A 20,130-nucleotide genomic window follows, 5' to 3' on the forward strand; every position below is an offset into this window, starting at 1 on the left:
CAAGCACACTAGATTTAAGAATGTTTTGGAACATATTAACTTTCTCTGTGAATTTCCCTCTGTTTTAGTAATTGATAGTTTTGAGAAGCATTACACTGTCAACAACACTAAATGAAATATTGTCCACTTCAGTGGGGGGTGTGAGTACTGTAGGTACAAGTTCAAGTTTTTAGATAGACAATGGGGTGTCTCTATGGATATAAAACTAGAGTTAAAGAAAATATGACTTAAAACTTGAGCTGTTGAATTGATTTAGTTTGAATAACCTTTTGTACACATCCAGGCACCAAGACTTACCATCTGAAAGATGAAGGTCAAAGTGCCACATATCCGAACACTTTTACTAAAGCGAAGCTCCAGATACTAGAAAGACACAGGGAAATGAATGCAATTTATAATAAATAGCAGCAGCATATCATACGATAGAAGGGTTCCATGCAGTTTTAAACTCATTTCATTTGTGTATGCTTTATTTATTATCAGTCAAGTCAGTCCACTTGGAATCCATCTTTGAAATAGGACACTGTTTTCTATGGATACAAGCAGCATAAATGTACAGCTCCAATCTACTTGAATGGAGAAAGACTGAATTTCAAACCAGCAGTTAAATCTGACAACAATGGTTTACAAATAACAAATAAATTGTACTTCTTCAGCTCAGATCATGCTAAATGCTATTTTTGAGGCTGGCCCAACAGCTAATGTGCATGCGCATTCTTGAGTTGACTGACAGGTGATGTTTGTATCTGAAAGGTGATTGGCTCTTCTACCTGTAAGGTGGGACTTCCATTTCTACATCCGACACATATTGGGTGTTCTAATTTCTCACATTCATTTGAATAAAAGTGGTCCATCTTGGGCTAAACACTCTTTGTCTAGAACATTTTATTCTGAGAATTCAACTGTCAAATATTCTTGTATATTGACCACTAAAACGTTTAAATGACCACTATAGATGGCAACAATTTTTGTGCATAAATGTAACGTTTTCAGATCTCTTGTATCCAGTGTCTTTCTTCTCACATAAAAACTAAATTTCAACTCAAATCACTATTTCATGTCCAATTTTTATTCATTTGATAAATAGCTTTGTAAAAAGAAAAAGAAAACCATTCTGTAGGGGGTTTATTGTGTGATAATGACGAGCTGACTGCATTATTCCTTTCGTATATCATAGAGCATCCAAATAGTATCTGCATAATATCAGTAACCTGCTCCACTACTAGATATCGACCATATATCAAAACCAACCAGCAGTAAATACATAAACATGACACATACTCAAACCTCATATTTACATATAAATAAACAAACACACAGAGAAATAGAGTGCTACCTGATACGTGCTGCTGAGGCGTAGCCGATAGAAAACTGGAATGAAAATGTGTGCTGGGATAAGCAAGCCCAGAAAGTAAGAGCAGCCAAGAAACCAGTACTGCGTGCCATGTGTGTAAATCTCAGATGGGGCGCCCAAAATGGCTACGGCAGACTGAAAGGTGGCCAACAGTGAAAGGGACACAGGGAGGCAGCGCATGCTACGGTCAGCCAGCAAGAACTCCTGTGTGGTCCTCTGTCGACCCCCTGAGAATGCGTAGTAAAGCCCGATTCCTGCAGAGGCCACTAGGAGCACGACAAAAATCACATAATCCACAGTACTGAAGTGCATCTGGACCCCCATGATGCTGTGCGGTGGGGGGAAGGGGGGGGATAGATGATCAGTCAAGGGTCAGAGGAGAGTTATCCATAGGGTCATCACAAAGGACTCTGTAAAAAAATGATCATTTCAAAAGACTGTAGGCTAAAATGCAAACAGAATACCTAAGCCACCAACTAGGTTTACTGATTACACATTTTGAAAATGAGTGGTGAACATTTTGCGCAGGCAAAAAGAAACATTTGGAAAGTTGACCAGTCCTGCAGTGTTGCATGCTATACTCCCCCTAAAACGTCCGTGGACCGCATTTGTAGGCCGCTTATGTTATAAATATTGTTATGCATGCAGCTGTTATGATCTCATATTAACTGAGGAATAAACTAAATTAAATATTTGTACTTAATTTGTAAATCCACAGGACCATTTAAGTGAAAGCATAAATGTGTATAAAATAAATAAAGGAAATTGTGACCAGTTAGAGGACCTAAATTATTCCTTTAATGTTTGTTAAAATTATTCATTCATAATTTTAACATCAAATCTTAACCAGCCATTTACATAAATGCATTTTGAAGTTTGAAAAAAACGAGATAACATGTAAGTGTGTACACAATACCCCCAAAATAGCCAAAATATGTCACTACTTTCAGCCAACAAAATCTTTTAAATCACAAACTTTTCAATCCATCCTTATTGCCAAAGACGAAGAGCAACACCACTGACATACACAAACCCTACTGAAAGGGATGGTTCACCCAAAATTTGTATTCTCTCATCATTTACTCCCTAACTTACAAATACCCTCCTGGCATCCCAGATATGTATGAATTTCTTTCTTCTGCAGAACACAAATTAAGATTTTTAGAAGAATATCTCAGATCTGCAGGTCCTCATAATGCAAGTGAATGGGTGCCAAAATTGTAAAGCTCCAAAATTCACATAAAGGGAGCATAAAAGTAATCCATAAGACTCCAGTAGTTAAATCTATGTGTTCAGACATGATATGATAGGTGTGGGTGAGGAAATAGATCAATATTTAAGATATTGCACCGACCACATATCACTTCGGCACGTAGACATAAAATGAACCCTAATTTATCCAGCATCTGCAATAAATACACACTTTAAAGCATCTTTAAAGGAAACACCCCAATGTTACATCTTAAATGCAGTTATATTTAATGCGTTATAGCTTTATTAAAGTTCAAATAATACGGAAGCAATCATGTAAATAACTACAAACTCCGAAACTGGCATTTTTCTGTGTGGTCAGCGCCTCCTCTATGAGTTGTGCGAATGTCCCAATCTGAGGGGGAGAGATGAAACTGCATCCGACTGATCCACACTCCATCGCAGGACGTTTGTCCCTCGAGTGCGCATGTTTGCTGCAGCTAGATTCAAATGTATTGGCTCGTGACTTATTGAATCACAATATATGTCACTGTACATTTCTTATAGTGAAGAAAATTGGCAAAAAAGAAAAAAAGAGAGTTTGTTTATTGTGAGTTAAAGATGGATTGAAGTGAACAGAAAGGTGAGAGATGGTAGTCTTCAAACAATTATATACTGAAAAAAATATGTTTTTGATTTGTTTTTGTTTTGGCTTGTTTTCCAATATAAATATGTAAAACTCCTTTAAAACAACATAATTTTTAGCAGCTATACTGCAGAAGAAAAAATTGTTTTCTGAAGATGTTGAACATAATATAAAAAATTAAAATATTTTCAAATATCTAACAATCCTTTAAAAAAGATGCATTCACCTGAGAAGCAGCATAAAAGACATTTAGACTTGCTTTTAGAGAATATATCTGGAATATAAGCATATTTTGTATTTACAAAGTATAATTTGTATTTACTTCATATTTAAAATACATTCTCTTAAAGCAAGTCTAAATATCTTTTATGTTGCTTCTCAATTAAATGTATCTTGTTTTAAGGATTTTTAGACATTTTTAAATGGAAAACAAGACAAAAACACTTCAGTGTTTGCAGTGAATTTCTTTACTGAATTAAACTTATAAAAAGTATTTTTCCCCCTTTAATTCAGTGAATGTCATTTAGAGGTATTTTTAAAAGATTATTTTTTCCTCTTTATTGTTAGTAAGCACATTTAATACAACCTTTTAAGTTGGGACACAAGCAGAATATTCAGTTAAGAGCTTATTATTAATCATTAAAAATAATCGCTGAATAGTTGAATAATTTCAATAATCATTAGATTAATCGATTTGCAAAATAATCGCTAGTTGCAGCCCCAGCCAGCCCGTGAGGACACACGGCCATGTGTGCCTCTCTCTCTCCCCAACAGGCATCTCCAGCTGCTTATCATGCTCTCCTGCTGATCAGCTGATTCATTTTTTTTTTTTACGATTTCTCTGATTTGTATGTATGCGTTCATTCATCTTGTCACCACCGTGCCATTTTATATTATAGTTTGATATGTGCCATGAGTGGATTTTCCTTTCAAAGAAAAACAAATAAGGGATTCAGCAGAGGTTCCATATATAACTTTTCTGTAGCTATGCATTTTCTCCTTTTGCTCTTTATCTATTTCCTTTTAATTATCCCTGGCATTGCGAAACAATTTCAATAAAAAAAGAACAAAAATCAAAGCAATCCATGCAACTCGTACACTATTTTCCAAGTCTTTTGAAGCAATATGACCGTTTTGTGAGGAACAGATCCAAATTTAAGCAGCTATTAAGAAAACATTTTCCCAGCTCTGCATCTCTCAAATTTCATTCTTACATATCATATTGTCATTATCATTGTGTTCACCTTAATAAAGAAAGTCATTGAGGTTTGGACTGACATGAGGGTGAGTAAAAGATGACATCATTTTCATTTTTTGGGTGAAATGGCATCAAGAGAGTTTCTAGAATTCCTGTAGCAACGATTAAAATGTTACTGGGGTTAAACCTAAAAGCACTGACACAGTTTGTTTCATTAAAGCTTTACATTACGTTTTCTGTGCTCCTGGTTGATGACCTTAGGACACCTATTGTGTTTACTCTTGTAGTCCTATTTGACAAAAGTTTTTAATGAAAAACTGTGAGGCACCACTTGCATGCTAATGATCAAACTGATTGTTTTGTTTCTACATGTTTGGTCACTTAATTTTGTTTCATACAGCCAAATAAAAATAAAAATGTATTTTAAAAGATATGTTCGATAATAAAATACTTTCTATTATCCAAGCTTTATATGCAGAGACAACTACTATACTGGCGACCAAAAGCTTGGAATAATGTACTGATTTTGCTGTTTCGGAAGGAAATTGGTACTTCAATTCACAGAAGTGGCATTCAACTTATCACAAAGTATAGTTATTACTGATGTAAGACACAGCACCATCACTATTTGAAAAAAATATTTTTTGATCAAATCTAGACAGGCTCCATTTCCAGCAGCCATCACTCCAACACCTTATCTTTAAGAAATCAAGTTAAATTGCTAAATTGGTACTATAAAATCTCTTGCCATTATATCAAACACAGTTGAAAGCTATTTGGTTTGTTAAATTAATCTTAATATTGCCTTTGTGTTTGTTTTTGAGTTGCCACAGTATGCAATAGATTGACATGTCTTTAGGTCAATATTAAGTCAAAAATGGCAAAAAAGAAACATCTTTCTCTAGAAATTTGTCAGGCAATCATTGTTTTGAGGAATGAAGGCTATACAATGCTTGAAATTGCCAGAAAACTGAAGATTTCATACAAAGGTGTACACTACAGTCTTCAAAGTCAAAGGACATCTGACTCTAACAAGGACAGAAAGATATGTGGAAGGCCAGATGTAAAACTAAACAAGAGGATAAGTACATCAGAGTATCTAGTTTGAGAAATAGACACCTCACATGTCCTCAGCTGATAGCTTCATTGAATTCTACCTGCTCAACACCAGTTTCATGTACAACAGTAAAGAGAAGACTCAGGGGTGTAGGCCTTATGGGAATAATTGCAAAGAAAAAGCCACTTTTGAAAAAGAAAAACCAAAAGAAAAGGTTAGAATGGACAAAGAAACACAGACATTGGACAATAGATTATTGGAAAAGAGTGTTATGATCTTAATCCCATTGAGCTTTTATGGGATCAGCTAGACTGTAAGGTGCGTGAGAAGTGCCCGACAAAACATCCACATCTATTACAAGTGCTACAGGAAGTGTGGGGTGAAATGTCACTTGAAGATCTGGACAAACTGACAGCTAGAATGCAAAGGATCACCAAAGCTGTCATTGCTGCACGTTGAGGATTTTTTGATCAGAACTCTTTGAAGTAGTTTAAGAAGTTCTGAAATGTTTTATTTTTTTTTTTATAATTGTGACGTTTTCACATTATTAATGTCCTGACTTTACATTGCGATCAGTTGAATGCCACTTTTTCAAAAGTAACAATTTCTTTCCATAAGAGCAAAATATGTACATATTTCAAAACTTTTGGCCATAAGCCATTCCAACATAATCACAGGGGAAGTCATTACAATGTTTCCAAAAGTTTCAGTACACTAGGATCAGTCACATTATGCCACATCTCCTGTCAGACATTTTTGCATCAGCTCCAACATGTGTACCTTCCCCTGTGGTGTGACCGGAAGCACATTGCAACAGCAGTGTGGGAGACCTGGGTTTGGATCCTGCGTTAAATCCTGGAAGTGATCACGTTCGCATAGAGTCGAGTGCAGTTTGGAGGTTGCCTTTTTCCTTCTAACATTACATTTTTATTCCACTGATGGTTAGGTAAAGAATATTCAACCTACTGTTTTTGATTTCAGTGTGAGATCAGTATGGTCATTCATTGGCTGAATTTCTTGAAAAGTGTAAACAATGTGGCTTTTTGTTTGAGCATCTTTACCAGCCCTTTACACAAGAACTGATTGGTCAGTCAAAAATCTTATTATACTGTCACTTTTGAACAGCATGGTCTGGGGATTATCTGTCCCAAATTAAGAGAAGATAGAATGAAAGATGTAGGAATTTGAAAACTATGTTTTTGACTAAATTAAAAATGGCGGATAATCTAGTTAACAGTGGCATTGGAAAACAAATTTGAGATTGTCCCCAACCAGTGTGCCAATTTTTACTTTAACTATATAGGGCCAATTTCTATAGTAGCCCCTAATTGAATAAACAGTCACTCATGCAAACCATGGACAACAGGGCACTGTCTTGTGAGACATAACGTGTTTGACTTGACTGGAAACCAGTGGTCATGAGACATGAGTGAGAAATCTATTCTAATTTAATATTGCGCCTCTAGGGCTTCCTATCTAAGGTTGTATTCAAACCAGCTTACGAATAGCTATTAAAATATAGGCATATTTATGACATATTATGTCTATTCTGGGATTCAAGCTTACTCACACAAATCTGTCTGTATCTGTTTGCTAAAAGATCTGTATTAGTGTATTCAGGCCATAAGAGTCAGACATGATTTATATGAGGATGACGCAGATAAAATATAAAGCAACACTGTTATTACATAGCAATTAGCTTTTTTTTAATTATTATTTGGATTTTATTATGTTATTTGTTCATTTCAACCTTTGACTCAATTAGTTTTGCTGATAATAGCATTTGTAATGAAAAATGTTGTATTAAAAGAAAGTAAAAAAAGAAAAACCATGAACAAATCTATGCAACATAAAAGGAAATGCAACCCAGGATACATTAAGTACAGGTTACATTTTTACTATGGTGGGTCGCCAATTGATTTACAATGTAAAATATGGATCCTGAAGAAAAGCCAGTTGAGAACAACAAGGTTAAAGTTACTGACAAGCGCAGTTAACTGTTAATAATCATAGGACATTACTTTAAAGCTCACACAGCTGATGTTATTTTTCAGTTAATTTAACATACTATGCTAACATGTACATTTTTTTATCATGTTTATCATGGAGTGGCGGTGGCATAGTGGCTAAAGCACAGGGCTGTTAATCAGAAGGTTGCTGGTTCGAACCCCATGGCCACCACCATTGTGTCCTTGAGCAAGGCACTTAACTCCAGGTTGTTCTGGGGGGATTGTCCCCGTAATAATTGCACTCTAAGTCGCTTTGGATAAAAGTGTCTGCTAAATGCATAAATGTAAATAATTCGGTTTATTATTATAATTCTGTTAGCTTTCTGATTTATTCTATTTATTTTATAAAGAGAGACTTTTTTTTACACATACTTCCATAAAAAAAAAATGGTTTCAAGTTTCAATTATAATAAAGCGTTTGTTCAACCAAAAAAAATAGGATCATTTTCACTGATAATAATAATTGTGTAATATCGTATACCGATACTGTGATATTTTCTGAGATGGTTATCTTACCATGAAAATCACATACCGTCGCAACCCTAATATAGACTTTGATAGGCAGTTGTTTATACCACACACAACACGGATCCATCAGATACTTCATATGCCACTGCCTGAACCTTGGATTTAGGGTGGACCTCACCGAACCTCACCGAAATGACCTGCTGGTTGAAATGCGATGCACCCTGTTGATCTCTGCCTGCATCACCTTTGTCTATTGATGGACTACACTCTTGAAATGGAATACAGACAATCAATTAACTGCCAACAAAGCCTTCAACAGCCAACTAACAAAGGACAATGCATCTATGTGAACTTCTGCAGTTAATCCAGGATGGACTTCAAAGTCATTCATCTTACAGTTGATACTAGTGTTGTCAAAAATACCAGTACTCCGGTACCAAGTCGGTACTGAAACAAATTTTTTTTTTACGATACCAGAATTTCTGAAGGTACCGGAGTATCTGGTCTACCTGGTTCCCAATCAGAGACGTGAACTTTTGAACGCTCACAACAAGCAAAAGATGGCGACAAGCAAAGCAGCTGCGGAGTCCCAACTGAATTTGTCGAAAATTAAAGTGGAAAAAGCCAGGTTTGGAAATTCTTTGAATTTGAGGCTGATGAAAAGGGAAACATCATATATCAGCAAAAACATATTGGTAAATGGTGCTTTTGCAATTTTCTGACAAAAGGAGGAAACACATCAAACTTAACTAGATTAAAAAGTTTGAGTACAAACTTTAAGTTGGCTTGTGAAAGTTTGGACCAGAAAGTTTGAAGAAGTTTAAAGTAGTTTGAAGTTTAAATTAGTTTAAATTAGTTTCAAGTAGTTTCTATTTTAAAGTAGTTTATAGTTTAAAGTAGTTTGAATTTTATATTAGTTTAAATTAGTTTAAAGTAGCTTATAGTTTAAAGTAGTTTGAAGTTTAAAGTAGTTTATAGATTAAATTAGTTTAAAGTTTAAATTAGTTTGTAGTTTAAATAAGTTTATAGTTTAAAGTAGTTTGAAGTTTAAAGAAGTTAGAATTTTATATTAGTTTAAATTAGTTTAAAGTAGTTTATAGTTTAAAGTAGTTTGAAGTTTAAAGTAGTTTATAGTTTAAATTAGTTTAAAGTTTAAATTAGTTTGTAGTTTAAAGTAGTTTCAAGTTTAACTTAGTTGCTAGATAGATAGATAGATAGATGGATAGATAGACACGTTTTTAGAATGTTTTAGCACTTTGCTAGGCGATGCTAGCATGTGTTAGCATGATGCTAGCGCGTTTTTAGCATGTTTTAGCACTCCGCTAGGCGATGCTAGCATGTGTTAGCATGACGCTAGCACATTTTTAGCATGTTTTAGCACTTTGCTAGGCGATGCTAGCATGTGTTAGCATGATGCTAGCATGTTTTTTTGCATGTTTTAACACTTCGCTAGGCAATGCTAGCATGTGTTAGCATTTTTTTTGCATGTTTTAGCACTTCTCTAGGCAATGCTAGCATGTGTTAGCATGATGCTAACACGTTTTTAGCATGTTTTAGCACTTCGCTAGGCGATGCTAACATGTGTTAGCATGATGCTAGCACTTTTTTAACATGTTTTAGCACTTTGCTAGGTGATGCTAGCATGTGTTAGCATGATGCTAGCACATTTTTAGCATTTTTTAGCACTTCGCTAGGCGATTCTAGCATGTTTTTAGCATGTTTTAACACTTCGCTAGGCGATGCTAGCATGTGTTAACATGATGCTAACACGTTTATAGCATGTTTTAGCACTTCGCTAGGCGATGCTAGCATGTGTTAGCATGATGCTAGCACTTTTTTAGCATGTTTTAGCACTTCACTAGGCGATGCTAGCATGTGTTATCATGAAGCTAGCACGTTTTTAGCATGTTTTAGGGTGTGGCTATGAAGATTTTAGGTCATTACTTTTTGGCTGCTTGATAAAATAAATCCTCTGAGGGAGAGAGAGAGGGAGAGATGCAGGGCTGACAGGCCCTTTTTGTCTGTGTGTGTGAAAATGTCAGTTGAGATTTAAATTTCTGAACATTCCGCAATGTTAAGTCAATGGGATTTTTCCAGTTTTTGATCATCCGCTGTGGGAAAACCGTAAGTCCGATCAGTTAGAAAAGATATAGCAACTCGAGTCAGAACAGTTTGAGTGTCTGAGCCCAGTTTGGAGTATGTGGAGTTAAAGCTCTAGGAGGAGTTAGATATAGAAATTTCAGAGTAAGAATAATAATAATAACTAGAAAAAGTTCGTCGAGACAAACTTTAAGTTGGCTTGTGAAAGTTTGGACCAGAAAGTTTGAAGAAGTTTAAAGTAGTTTGAAGTTTAAATTAGTTTAAAGTAGTTTAAGTAGTTTATTTTAAAGTAGTTTGAAGTTTAAAGTAGTTTATAGTTTAAATGAGTTTAAAGTTTAAATTAGTTTAAAGTAGTTTGTAGTTTAAATTAGTTTAAAGTTTAAAGTAGTTTGTAGTTTAAAGTCGTTTAAAGTTTAACTTAGTTGCTAGATAGATAGATAGATATATAGATAGATAGATAGATAGATAGATAGACACAGATAGATAGAGAGAGAGAGATAGATATTTACCCTCAGATAGATAGATAGATAGATAGATATTGACCCTCAAATAGATAGATAGATAGATATTGACCCTCAGTTAGCATGATGCTAACACGTTTTTAGCATGTTTTAGCACTTCGCTAGGCAATGCTAGCATGTGTTAGCATGATGCTAAGCACGCTTTATCATGTTTTAACAATTCGCTAGATGATGCTAGCATGTGTTAGCATGATGCTAACACGTTTTAGCATATTTTAGCACTTCGTTAGGCGATGCTAACATGTGTTAAGCATGATGGTATCACGCTTTTAGAATTTTTAGCACTTCGCTAGACGATGCTAGCATGTGTTACCATGATGCTAACACGTTTTCAGCATGTTTTCACACTTCGCTAGGCGATGTTAGCATGTGTTAGCATGATGCTAAGACGCTTTTAGCATGTTTTAAGCACTTCGCTAGGCGATGCTAAGCATGTGTTAGCATGATGCTAACGACGCTTTTAGCATTTTTTAGCACTTCGCTAGGCGATGCTAAGCATGTGTTAGCATGATGCTAAGACGCTTTTAGCATGTTTTAAGCACTCGCTAGGCGATGCTAAGCATGTGTTAAGCATGATGCTAAGACGCTTTTAGCACGCTTTTAGCATTTTTTAGCACTTTGCTAGGCGATGCTAAGACGTTTTAAGCATGTTTTAGCCCTTCGCTAGGCGATGCTAGCTTGTGTTAGCATGATGCTAAGCACGTTTTTAGCATGTTTTAGCACTTCGCTAGGCTGATTTTAGCATGATGCTAGCACATTTTTAGCTTGTTTTAACACTTCGCTAGTCAATGCTAGCATGTGTTAAGCATGATGCTAGCATGTTTTTAGCATGTTTTAGCGTGTGGCTATGAAGATTTTAGGTCATTACTTTTGGCTGCTTGATAAAATAAATCCTCTGAGGGAGAGAGAGAGGAGAGATGCAGGGCTGACAGGCCCTTTTTGTCTGTGTGTGTGAAAATGTCAGTTGAGATTTAAATTTCTGAACATTCCGCAATGTTAAGTCAATGGGAGTTTTTTCCGAGTTTGATCGTCATTTTTAGGAAAACCGTAAGTCCGATCAGTTAGAAAAGATATAGCAACTCGAGTCAGAACAGTTTGAGTGTCTGTGCCGAGTTTGGAGTATGTGGAGTTAAAGCTCTAGGAGGAGATAGATATAGAAATTTCACCGCTAAGAAGAATCGGAATAATAATAAGTTTAAGTAGGATTTCAGTAAGTTGGCTCTCACAAGCCAACTTAAATATAGCTGCAAGCAGCAATGCGGATTCCTCCTCAAAATGGCAAATCATTTCAAATTGATCAGTAGAGGGTTGGGGTTAAACCCTCTCAATGGATGAATTCAAAAAACACGTATTTCTGTCTGAATCCTAAACGAAACATTTTCAGTGTACAGGAAAATCCATCATACCTTATGGATCCTTGAGGCTTTTTTGTTCCCAATGAGAAATGAGGCATGTACACCAAGATTCAAAAAAATTGGTTAAATGGCGTGGAAATGGTATCACTTTGAAAATATTTTTGGGGGGCGTGGCCTGTAGCGCCACCTATGGGCGAATGTTGGCCATTCTTTGTTTGTGGGTTCCTGTTGGCCAGTAGTATCAATGTACCAAATTAGAACATTTTTGACCAGAAAATGGGAATTTCGGCATGGCCTGTAGCGCCCCCTAGGGGCGAATGTTGGCCATTCTTGGTTTGAGGGTTCCTGTTGACCTGTAGTATCAATGTACCAAATTAGAACGTTTTTGACCTGAAAACGAAATTTTGGGAGTGGCCTGTAGCGCCCCCTAAGGGCGAATGTGGGTCATACTTGGTATGTGGGTTCCGTTGGCCTGTAGTATCAAAGTACCAAATTAGAAAATTTTTGACCAGAAAATGGGAATTTTGGCTTGTCCTGTAGTGCCCCCTAGTGGCGAATGTCGGTCATTCTTGGTTTGTGGATTCCTGTTGGCCTGTACTATTATTGTACCGAATTAGAACATTTTTGACCAGAAAATGGGAATTTTGGCTTGTCCTGTAGTGCCCCCTAGTGGCGTATGTCGTCATTCTTGGTTTGTGGATTCCTGTTGGCCTGTACTATTAATTTTGGCATGGCCATTCTTTGCACAGTACTTCAGAGTGATGTCATCTTTAAGCATGTTAGGTTTGAAAATCCATCAGTCAAAATTACATTTGATTTATTGACACGTATATATTGTTAAAATTTGGACATTTACATAAACACGCCCCTTTCAGCCATTTTGTATCGTATTCATTTTTCCTAATTAACGTTTTCAAAGACTTCAATTCTACACATGTGTACCATATTTCAAGTCAGTTGGAGCTACGGTTCAGGAGAAGAAGAGTTTTGTAGGTTTTCACAAATTTTCAACGTACGGGAAAATCCATCATGGCGGAAGTTATGGGTCCTTGAGGCTTTTTTGTTCCCCATGAGGAATGAGGCATGTACACCAAGTTTCAGAAGATTTGGACAAATGGCGTGGAAATGGTATCACTTTGAAAAGTTTTTTTTGGGCCTGGCCTATAGCGCCACCTATGGGCGAATGTGGACCATTCTTGGTTTGGGGGTACCCGTTGGCATGGAGTATCAATGTGCCAATTTAGAAACTTTTTGACCAGTGACTTTTTGAGCTATTGGGGCTCAAGGAGAAGAAGAATAATAATAATAATAATAATAAAAATAATAATAATAATAATAATAAAACTGACAAATACAATAGATTCCCTCCTTACGGAGGAATCTAATAATAATAATAATAAGTTTAAATAGGATTTCAGTAAGTTGGCTCTCACAAGCCAACTTAACAAAGCACCTGAAAGACAGACACCCGGATTAATTCAAGCAAACAAAGCAGGTTAGTTTAAAAGCATATTATCATTTGCATTAGGGCTGAAACGATTAGTCGACATTATCAACAACGTCAAAAATAAAAAAAATGATGAGAAAAATCTTCGTTGTCGAATAGTCATTTGATCTCATTTAACGTAAAATTAAATCATATTAAACTGTAATGACGCGCGAGAGCAGCATTGCAGTTCACACCTGATGTGCAAGAATTACACAAATCAGTCCAGATGCACTCTAAACTTTTGTAGACCCCAAAGTATTAGGGAATTATAAACAAAATATATATATAATAATTTCCGAAGCAGTCTCGGTGGGGAATAAGCGGAGCCGGATCTTTTTAAAGGAAACAACAAGGCATTACAAATGCAGTTATATTTAATGTGTTATAGCTTTATTAAAGTTCAAATAATACAGAAGCAGGTCATGTTAATAACTTTAAACTCAGAAACTGGCATTACTCTGTGTGGTAAGCGCCTCTTCAATGAGTTGCGCGAATGTCCCAACCTAAGGTGGAGAGATTGAAAACTGCACCCGGCTGAGGGAGACTCATCACTCGAGCGCGGATGCTTAATGCAGCTGGATTAGAACGCGATGGCTCGTGACTTATTTAATCATAATATATGTCACAGTGCATTTCTTATCGTGAAGAAACATGCCAATATGCATATGCTTTATTAATACGAGAGCACATTAGTTTGGAAATTGTTTTTTATTCATTCTATTGTATGCTTGTTTATTTAGTTTTTTTTTTTAGTACTTGGTAAAAACAAAGTAAAAGTTGCAAAAGTTGAAGCAAATCTTATATAAGTGTTCAAAAATACTTTAAGCATACATTGTACGGTTTTGTTATAAATAAAAAATAATATATTTAAATTTAAGTGTTGCTCAATGGCATATTCCTGTTCTTAGTTCTGCTGCTAATGTTTTGTTAACTTTGCCTCAGCTGCCTTAGGCTTGCTCACTGGGGTTCTAAATGCAATTATTATTTAATTATTTCTTTTTATACACAATTTACAATCATATTTAATGAATCAATGATGACTCTAACGCCTGTTTCACACATACTCCGTGTGCAGTGCGTATGCGGTGTGTATACGGTACAGGTGCTTTCACATATGCTGCGTTTGCAGTGCGCTACTGATCCGCAGATTCTGTGTGTCACAAAATCAAAAATGTGTACCGGTAAGTAATTTGGATTTTAAATCCAAACGTTAACTTTGACATTGTTTAAGACATTGAAACAGTATGAAAATTAATTTTAATAATTGTGATTCTTTGTTTTACATGTAGTTCGAGTTGTTGACAGAAGAAAAGCTATCGCGCTAGATCTGTTGCTAAGAAGGAGAAGAATGAGACGCATTTGGGTTCACTGTCTTTTTTTAGGGTAAAAAAAGTCATATATGATGGCATTTTGCAACTTTTGGGACTATAATCATACTTTTTTGTTTTTCTTGACCCTGTAATTTAGTGACTGTAGAACACATTAACTGAAATTATGCGTATATGATGAAATTATTACAGTTTCTTGTCAATCTATGTCTATTTTAATGTGAACAATACACTGCAACTTTAATTCAGTGCGGTGCAGCACAGCAAAAATAGACTGTGCGGAAACCATCGCTACACTGCTGGTTTGCCAATAGATATAATTCACATGTGTCATGATGAGGACATAGGTTAAAGACTCTGACCTAGAAGGTCTTTTTTTAATAGATAACTGCACTGCACTGGAGATGTTTGGGTTTTTTCTGCATTTGCTTCCTTATTCACACCAATTTAATCTCTCTACATTCTTAGGCCCTATTTGAGAAAAAAAGTGATGACAGATGTTTTCCCATCTGCAGAACAGTGAAGAAAAACACAAGGACGCATTGGCCTAAGATGATTTGTCAACCCATTTGCAGTGAAAAACGATTGTGTATCAAGATTCTTTCAAAATCACATTGAAGTACTATCAAATTGCTGTTTTCTGGTTCCTATGCTGTAAAGATACAAAATTCACGATGGATCCGCGATTAGACAAATCTGGACAAAAAAAAAATAACCTAGATGCGCTCACAAGGCTTTTGAAGATCAAACAATGGGATAAAGGATCAGCAAAATGTCTGTTTGATTTTCCTTAGCCTCTATGATCAAGCCTGCTACTGTATCATATGATCCATTAAACACAGCTTATGAGTCATCAACCACCAACAGCATACAGAACCCAGTTTAATACACAATATCCCAGGACACGGCAATCATATAGTAAATATCAGCAGCTCTAGACATTGCATTATCCAACTGTCCCATTATTTGTCCTAGATCAGCATGAGTGCCACTACAATTTAGCCATAACTTAACAAAAAATAAGGGCATCGAAAACTCAGTTGTGGTCTTATAAGGAATATTTAAGAATACATTTCAAACATTCATACAAAACCAAACATCTGATAAATAGACTCAAAATTCTGTTGTGTTGCATCATTCCAATAATTTCTGACTAGGTAATCAGAAAACAGGAAATAAAACAGGACAATTAATTATAGTACTGCTGAAAACAATTTTGTGAAAAGCTGCTATGATTCTTTAAGGAATATTCCAGGTTCATTACAAGTTAAGCTAAATCGACAGCATTTGCGGCATTATATTGCTCTACACAAAACTTTCTTTTGACTTGCCCATCCTTTTCTTTAAAAGAGCAAAAATCTGGGTAATAGTGAAACACTTACAATGGAAGTGAATGGGGCAAATTGTTTAACATTAAAATACACACTGTTTTAAAAGTTTAGCCACAAGACATAATCAACGTGTGTGTCAACATGACTTTAGTGTGATAAAATCACATAACTTTTTCTGAGTAAAGATATAGCCAATTTCACAACTTCATTGCTATGACAAAGTAATGTCAACAAACCCTAAAACGACTGTAAAAATGACAATTTATACAACTTTACATCTGAAATAATGAATAAATTTTGACTGAAGAATTAATATAAGTGCTTTTAGAAAATTAAAAGCTTAACATTTCTTCCTTTAAACCCTCCAAAAATTGGCCCCATTCACTTCATTTGGAAATGCCTCACTGCAACCTTTTTTTTAAAGAAAGGGAGGGACGAGTCAAAATAATTTTTGTTCTAATCAACATTATGCCACAAATGCTGTCGATTGAGGGTAACTTGTATTGAACCCAGAATATTTATTTAAAATACCAAGCTCACAGCTGTGCAAAGGGCCAACAAACATCATTATCCATCCCTGAAAAGTCATTGCTGCGGTCCTCCAAGGTTTGAGAGATTTGAGATCAACACCAACTTAACATTAGATTAATAGGCAAACACAGAAGACTGGGGTTGTAATGGTTCTTGGTAAAAAAAAAAAAAAAGGAAAAAAGAACCATATGGTTCGCAACCCACGGTTCGGTAAGCATTGGCACTGCGGTTCAGCTCAAATTTAATGACGCATCTGGAGCACAAGGTTTGGTGAATAAAATAAAGCGTAAAATAGACACGCACAGTTACAACCACCGCTAATGCACCTGAATGGATCCATAAATGGTTACGCTCTGCCTGTGTATCACGTGGGTCAACTTGATGACCAGTGTTGGGGTAACGTGATAAAAGTAATGCATGTTACGTAATCAGATAACGTTTTTGAGTAACGAGTAAAGTAATGCAATATTTTTATTTTAGACCATAATATTTGTTACTTTTTAAATAAAGTAACACGTTGCTTTTGTACACCTCTACTGTCCCTGTATTGCAAGAAATCAGGAATAAAAGTGTGCAAACTTCGGGCAGGTGAGGTACTGCATGATTGGCATTGTATTTCTACAGAGTGTGAGGCCAGAGACTATTTAGCAGAGAGACAAGTCACTTCTATTTAAATGAATAAGATAAATTAGAACACCCAAACAAGAAGCTCTAGCACCCAACAGTCAATGGATGTAGAAAGGAAGTCCCGCCTTGCAGGTAAAAGTGCCAATCACCTTCTAGATACAGACATTGTCTGTCAATCAACTCGCTAACATGCATGAACATTTAGTGTTTTAAAGTAATATGAGGTAAACATTCCGTTGACTGAAACGCAGTTGATTCATGTGTTAATACACACTGCATTAAAAAATCAGTTAACGTGTTTAGACAGGGATTATAAGACTAGTCTTCCACTGGGCCCGACATGACACACAGGGTGAAATACTCGCTCAATTCTCTGACTCATGCAGCCGAACTGCTCAGTGTTACAGCTGAGAAACTGTACAGCTGAAACTGAGCTTAACTGGGAAAATGGGATGAGAAAAGACTCTCTGTTCTCTATATTCGTACATATCCCGATACTGTTTTAGTGTGTGAGAAACTGCTCCAAACGATTCAGTGAGAGAGCGGTCCGAATAAATTGTACTGAATCACAAATCGATTCAGACCGTTTTGCAAGCCTCTTTGGCCAATTCACTGAAAAGAATCGACTCAAAAGAATTATCCATTCGCAAATTGGGCATTGGTAGTTCTTTTAAAAAGCCAACAGAAATACGGGACACATTTCATGATTGAAATATTCTGAGAGTACATTTTCTGAAGTCAGTCAGTGCAATCATGGTACACACAGTGCTTTACGGCCGTACAGCTGCAGGCGCCACTGATGGTTTCAGTATTAAAACCATGATTTTTATTAAGGGCAAACCTGTTGAAGTTTTTTTTACCAAATACAGTATTCTTACTTTGGATATGAAAGCAATATTTTTTTTTCTGAACATAACAAATACCAAACCGTACCAAAACCCTAAAACCGTGATTCAAACTGAACAGTGAAAAATTTTAACCGCTACACCCCTATCGAAGACGTAAATCCATTTGAACATTAAATTGAAAATCCTGCTTAGGCCTGCTCATTTTTGCCTTTAAAAACAAAATGTCTAACTTATAGGGGCTACTAATACCTAACCAAAATATATATTTTTTTAATAAATATTAAAACTTATGGTCACCCATAAGTTGTTGAAGTTTCAGTCCTAACTACCCTATGTATCATTCAGCTAGCCAGGATTGAGCCGCTAATTACTGGCTTTGGATCAGAAGTGTCTGCAGCATGACAAATAAAACACATTTCACAGATGTCCATAATGTTATGCTGAACCATGATTAATTAAAAAACTTTCTACCAGACAAGGTTCCCACTTTTTTCAACCAATGAATTTCCATGAATTTTCCATGACTTGAAAGCTAATTTCCATGCCCAAACATTTTGCCTTTCATTCTGAAAATGGCATGTAAATCACAATAGCAAATTTGTAAAAAAAACAAAACCGCAACATTTTTGATAAAAGTTCAACTGACAACATTTAATTTTAAATTAATTCTATAAGAACATATTGTGTGAATCCAAAAATGGGTGGGGATTAGTGGCACATCGTTGTCTTTAATGGTCAGGCAGGGCTCAACAATAAGGATTGTTTCTACTGGCCCGGTCAGGCTAGTTGTTTGGATTTTTAGATGCCCTTTCAAAATTTTCACTGGCCCTAACACAAACATTTTAAATAGCTTTTCTTTTTATAAATATATGTTTTTAAGACAATTTCCCCCAAAATTGTATCACGTTTGTAATTTGCGAAATATGATTTTTGCCTTATGTAACCCTATATCAGTGCTTTACAGACATAAATTCATAAATACATCATATTGACCACAGCCGTCCAGCCATTTACATATGTTTTTAAGTGAAGAGTTCTGTGGAGCAAATGATGGGTTTTCCATCACCTGTTTAGTCTTGCTGTAAACTTTGAATCTCTGTGTAATTTTTTACAAGCAGGATCAAAGACCTAGTCACTGAGTGAAAGATCTGATTACTGTCTGAATGTAGCCTAATATACATATGAATCCCTGTGAGAGAAGACCTTGCTACTAAATCGGTTGTGACCAGAGGCGTTTCCAGCTTTGAAGGACATATTGTCCTAGGCTTAGCCCAGACAATTTTATTTTCACACTAGCAACCACTTCTCTGTATGCCAAAGCTGGTGAGAGGGTATTCTTTGAGTTTTGCTTTGGCTGGGCCTGTTTCTACAGTTCCTAAATCTTCCACTCTAGTACTATCCTCGACTAACTCATTCTCTCTCTCCTCCCCGAATCATCTGTGATGCAAAAGAACAGATACAGCACATAACTTATGTGCTTCAAACAACTAATTCATCAAGTGCTTCATATGTCAAATTGTAGACCAATACCATTGAAGAAAATGTATTGGGAAGAGCAGATCAGTGGGATTGCCCTAAGATCTATCATGTTTCTTGAATTTTCATGTACATTACCATAAAGTCATCACAAAAGAGTTATATTATAGTTAGTAAAGTGAGGTAAAAAAAATATTTAATATAAATAATTTATATTTTTTGACATAAATAGTCAAAATGATGTATAAGATCCTAGGTTAAAGGAATACATGAATGACTTTATTCTAAGTTCATTGACACACCATGGCATCAAACTGTATATAATTCTCCATGTTCATCTGTCAAAATCCTTTCATTAGGATTATTGGGATAAACAATGTTTCACTTTTAACTTTCTCTAAAGTAAAGTGACTGATTAATTGTAACCAGTTTCCATGCCTGATTCTGGCACAGCTGCTGCTGCTGCTCCTCAGTCTGGAGCTCATCTTTGCTACACTCTACAAAACCATTTAATCAAATCAAAGTGTATATTTCCTACAAACTAATATCACAAAACAAGTCACACATACATTTTATGTTAATGCTTATTGGTTATCCTTAG

At 35.8% G+C, this 20,130-nt stretch overlaps 1 protein-coding gene across 1 annotated transcript in view; it reads right to left on the minus strand.

Annotated features, from left to right (window-relative positions):
• Positions 1-20,130, minus strand: part of LOC127624158 (sodium-dependent multivitamin transporter-like) — a 38,781-nt gene that overhangs the window by 13,403 nt on the left and 5,248 nt on the right. The window contains exons 2-3 of the mRNA XM_052098846.1: positions 1,337-1,764; positions 298-363 (exon numbers count right to left, since the gene is read on the minus strand). Coding sequence (XP_051954806.1) covers positions 298-363; positions 1,337-1,678 — 408 coding nt within the window. The 5' untranslated portion in view covers positions 1,679-1,764. The remainder of the gene's footprint in view (positions 1-297; positions 364-1,336; positions 1,765-20,130) is intronic.

Source organism: Xyrauchen texanus, chromosome 30 (genome assembly GCF_025860055.1).
Source record: "Xyrauchen texanus isolate HMW12.3.18 chromosome 30, RBS_HiC_50CHRs, whole genome shotgun sequence".
NCBI classification, from domain to species: Eukaryota; Metazoa; Chordata; class Actinopteri; order Cypriniformes; family Catostomidae; genus Xyrauchen; species Xyrauchen texanus.